The sequence below is a fragment of the Sinocyclocheilus anshuiensis genome, unplaced genomic scaffold (assembly GCF_001515605.1).
Source record: "Sinocyclocheilus anshuiensis isolate Anshui unplaced genomic scaffold, SAMN03320099.WGS_v1.1 scaffold25, whole genome shotgun sequence".
NCBI lineage: Eukaryota > Metazoa > Chordata > Actinopteri > Cypriniformes > Cyprinidae > Sinocyclocheilus > Sinocyclocheilus anshuiensis.
Window position 1 is genome coordinate 585,521 of NW_015536477.1, and position 5,193 is coordinate 590,713.

The following is a 5,193-nucleotide window of genomic DNA, read 5'->3' on the forward strand; positions in this document are numbered from 1 at the left end:
TACTGTATAATGCAATGCAATGATGATCTAGAGGAGTTGGAAATTTGTGTATCAACTATGATAAAGTAGGCTATATAGGGTTAAAAAAAAGCAGGTTTTAGGAAATACTTTTCCAGGAAACCAAATTAGCCGATATCATTGTATATGAAGTTGTTGTCACCAGCTTATGATGTCATCATGTGATGATGTCATGCTGCATCAGAGCTGATCTAATCAACACTGTGAACAAATGCAGACCGTTTAGAACAGTAAATTGCTTTATCAAAATGATGATCCAAACATGATATGCCACTTCCTGTAATGTGTGGCACAGTCATGCAATGTTGGGGCAATCATCAGTTTTGAAGGTGTTTCTTGAGCTATTGTTGACCAATTAGGATAATTATGGATTATCTTTAATTTATAGTTATGTTTGATTATCAGTTTTGTCATGATGTCCATGTTTTTGTTCATACTTCTTGGGATGACTTCAAACAATTAGAGCGTTACGTGGTTATAGCAATTTCCTAAACGAACTGATCACTGTTTGACTTTTATGGATGAGTCTTAGTACCTGGTCCAAAAGCATAGAAAAACATATTACATTTGTGATGTATAGAGCTCAGTGTTTCTGCTACAGTATTCATCATTGACCTCTGCTCCTCATCTTTTCTGCTAAATTTGATTGATGTTTTGGCTGAACTCACATGTACTGGGAATTCTCTGCCTCCAGGCCGCCCCACGTTCATTCACTCGCCAGTATCCCTTTCACGCTCCCCCATACTGGGCTGCAGAGGGACTCTCCTCCGCCTACTCACTCTCGCTGCAGGATCTATCGCTCTAACAGCTCCCCGTGACCGTACTGGGAATTCTCTGCCTCCAGGCCGCCCCACGTTCATTCACTCGCCAGTATCCCTTTCGCGCTCCCCCATACTGGGCTGCAGAGGGACTCTCCTCCGCCTCCTCACTCTCGCTGCAGGATCTATCGCTCTAACAGCTCCCCGTGACGATAATGAGAAGTTAACACAGTGCCAGCACGGCCATAATTGAGTGAATTTAGCACCTTGGACAGCGCACTAAAACTCCTCATTGCTTGCCTGACCCCCCATCAAGTTTTGTTTGTGCGTTTGTGTCCGTGTGTGTGCATGCGGTGCGACACACCCCAGGGCTGATTGGGAGGCAATATGCTCCAACACAGCGCTCACACACACATGCTAAGGGGTAAGATCCTGGTGAAGGTTGCATTCAGAGGGGGGAGCAATTTTCTGCCTGTCACTCGGTTAGCTGGAGCAGCACCCTTCTACATTAACTTCTCCCAAAGACCTCCCACACACCAACATACAGGACAGAGAAATATAAGGAAAACGCTTGAGGACTGTGTGAACGGTTCTGCAATTCAAACACCTAACAACAGTACCCTTACGGGAAAAAAATACATGAAATTTAATTACATGTAAAATTAAAGGGCCTCATTACTTTGTATGCGTGAGCAGAACAAATTTCTTTGTAAATTGTTTGTAAAACCATTAATTTGTGTGACATTTTATGTTTATATACATTATATTTACATTTATATAAATTAAACAATTAACATAAGACTGATTTGATGTACAATTTAGATTTAAGACTGAATAAGAAATGTTTTATGATTGATTTGTTTTTTATTTATATTTGTAATAATTTATGTATTTTTTTACTGAAAGATTTACATTCACAGAAATAAAACAGTTTATGATTAAATGCTTTTATAAACAATATACATTTATAAGAATTCAACAACTTAGGTATGAATTGTTTTAACAAAAGATTCACATATGAATGTAACCAATTACATATTCATTATTAATATTAATTTTAATGCAACAATTTATACACAAATAGTTCTACTATTTATATAAATGCTACATTATTGCATTTATATCAATGCAATAATTTACACAAGAATGGTTTTATAAATGATTTACAATTACAACAATGCAACAATTCACAGAAGAATGCTTTTACAAACAATTTACATTTGTGTCAAAGCACCAATCAAAGTAAGAATGGGTTTATGCACTTTTTGCATTTATATCAATGCAACATTTAATGAAATATAAAGTTAATATACGAATAATTGACATTTATAACAATGTGACAATTTATGCAAGAAACATTTTATGATTACATTTATAACATGCAATAATTTATGTAAGAATGGTTTAAGTTTACATTACAAGTTTACACGAAAATGCATTATTAGAGTTTTTGTTTTGCTTCTTTTTCATGAATGTGATCCAGTGTGTTTATTTAATCATGCGGACATATTTAAATAGCATTTGATGTTTCCACATGTGAAACATTGGTAATGTGCTCCAAAATCACAGAAAAAAAAAAATTCATGTGGTTTTTCAATAAGGGTATTTTGATTTATTGCCTTTGATTTATGAAAGAAGTCGAATGACAAACCTACATGATATGATCCATGTTGCATCATTAATCCATTGTTTGTGAAAATTTGTTCAAAACGCAGAATTTCGTGTCTCAACTTTGACAAGCACGCCGTTTGGTGCACTTATCCCATGCACATCCCATGTTTGATAATGTGGAGATATTGCACAAGCCACATAATCACATTATTAAGAGAACACAAAAGTCGCTAATGTTTTCCAGCCATTGCACTTAAACAATCATGACACCCTTTGTCCTTCTTCCCCATCATGTGACTGTGCAGAAAAGCGTATGTTAAAGTAATTACTTCTCATTAGCGGGAACGCATCGATTCCATCTCTGATGTACCATCATCGCAACAGCTCTTACGAGAGCCGGCTCTCTGCTGAGTTATTGCCCGGTACTGTGAAACCGAGTGACCTTCACTGCAAACATGGATTGCATTGTCCTTCCTCAACGCAAAGCAGATGTTTGCTGAAATACTGCACTTTTTCATCCTGAGAGACACAGAACAATTGAGCAAACATCAGCTCCATGTGTTCCACTTGGCTGTGATCACTAATGTTATTAAACGGAAATTCAACCCTTTTTCATCTGTGAAAGAGAACATCACGTTACAAGTGACAAGTATTATGGATTTTAAATTTATAAAGAATGAACTGAGGATGAAACTGGTTCTCAATCTTTTTCATCATTAATATTTCCTTTGTTTGTGTTTTCATTTGCATACAGGAAGTGATTTTGAAGAGAGCAGCAGATCTAGTGGAAGCACTTTATGGAATGCCTCATAATAACCAGGTGAGGAAGAAACTCTGATTATGATTGATACATGACAGTCGCATAAATTCCCTTCACCATCAGTGGGCTGTTAACACATTTTGAAAATATATGAGCGTTTCTGTCTGTATTTTTGGGCCTGCAAACTTAAAGTAACCTGCAAATTAAAACATTAAAAAAAAAACCTTCTTAGACTCTTGCTAGTTTATTTAATTTGTCTATGAATTATGTCCAGCAGACAAACATAAGAATTATGATTTTTGTATTTTTATTTATTGATTTATTCCCCCCATTTTCAAATGTTGTGGTGGCATTTCCAACACGTCAAATAATGTATTGGGTTTAATAGCGTCCTGTGATGGAAATGAAAATGGTGAAAATGGCATTTCAAATATTTTTTTTTAATAAAATGAGCGATTACTTTGTTTTGCTAAGCTTATATTTTCATAAACGATTACACTAACTTCTGAAGGAAAAAAAATATTAGTAACAAAACAGTTCGTCATGAAGGACATGACACCACAATGGTAATTTGTGTTACAGTATGTAAATTAATTTAACGCAATAAATATCAAAATTGTTCACTTTTATTTGGATTTTAACAGTTTTTAACATTTTTTATGGTGCATTTTGTATTAGTGAAAGTCTGGGTCCTACAGAATAGAATAGAATAGAATAGAATAGAATAGAATAGAATAGAATAGAATAAATAAGTAAATAAAGTAAAAGTAAATAAATAAATAGCCTTTCTTTTGATGGCCCCGTTTAGAAATCCAGTAGACTCTAAGTAATTTTGCAACTATATGTCAACTACAACTCTCATTAGAGTATTGGTAGACTGTTAGGTTACGGTTAGGGTTCGTAAAATACGTTGCCATGTATTTTCAAACTTACTTATATTGAGTTGAATGTCTGTTGAGGGACCATTAAAAAAAGTGTTACCAAAATCAGTCCAAGGACATAAAAGTTGAAAAACCCCCCATTTATTCTATGAAAGTGTTCAATTGTGAGAGATGATGGATCATTTTTCCTTAGGAAATCATTCTTAAGCGAGCAGCGGACATTGCTGAAGCCCTGTACAATGTGCCACGAAACCACAACCAGCTCACTGGCCTCACCAACAACTCCGTCCATGCAAGCATGATGGGAGTGAACTCCTTCACTGGACAGCTCGCCGTTAACGTCTCAGAATCCTCTCAGGGTGGAAACCAGGGTGAGATATTTCCTTTTCTTGCTTCTTCCCTCTTTACAGACTCTTGCTCAAGTGTGCGCTAAAGAAAATGTGATGTGTAGGATGAAGTTCATCAAAGCTAAATACTACCCACTACTTTGACGTAAGGGTGAGTCGACTAAGTTTTCTCCGTGTCTGGCTGCAGGTTACAGTCGTAATACGAGTAGCGTGTCACCACACGGTTATGTGCCCAGTTCCACCCCTCAGCAGAGCAGTTACAGTACGGTATCCTCCAGCATGAATGGCTACGGCAACAGCGGCATGACCAACCTGACTGGCTCCCCGAGCTTCCTGAACGGCTCTGCCACCAACTCACCCTACGCAAGTGAGTACTGAGGTGTGATATTCTATAAATTCTTCCTTACTTTCGTATAGGGTTGGGTATTGTTTGAATTTTATAAATTCTGATTCCGATTCCGATTCTGCTTATCGTTTCCGATTCTTTTCGATTCCCAGTTTCGATTCCAATGTGATTAAATAATGATATAAAACATTTATCCTGTGTCTCTTTTTTGCAATCCATTTATTGGAGCTGAATACGATGAACAAAAATCAACAGGCTACATAAAAACTGGACTCTTTAAGAGCTGTTTGTGTGCAAAATAGAACTGCATGATTCTGGAAAAATTTAGTTTTTTTCCCCCAATGGAAGTTGTGGTTCTCTCATGATTCTGAAGAAAAAACATTACACAACTAAACAAAATCACATGTAATTTATGAATGAATGATTAAATGACTCACTCAAGATGTACTTGTTTCATTACTGGATGAATCAG

The 5,193-nt window shown here is 36.4% G+C and overlaps 1 protein-coding gene across 1 annotated transcript in view; it reads left to right on the forward strand.

Annotated features, from left to right (window-relative positions):
- The window catches only part of LOC107661744 (transcription factor COE1-like), a 140,592-nt gene that overhangs the window by 130,343 nt on the left and 5,056 nt on the right, over nucleotides 1-5,193 (forward strand). Inside the window, exons 12-14 of the mRNA XM_016451545.1 lie at nucleotides 3,142-3,207; nucleotides 4,222-4,399; nucleotides 4,563-4,742. Coding sequence (XP_016307031.1) covers nucleotides 3,142-3,207; nucleotides 4,222-4,399; nucleotides 4,563-4,742 — 424 coding nt within the window. The remainder of the gene's footprint in view (nucleotides 1-3,141; nucleotides 3,208-4,221; nucleotides 4,400-4,562; nucleotides 4,743-5,193) is intronic.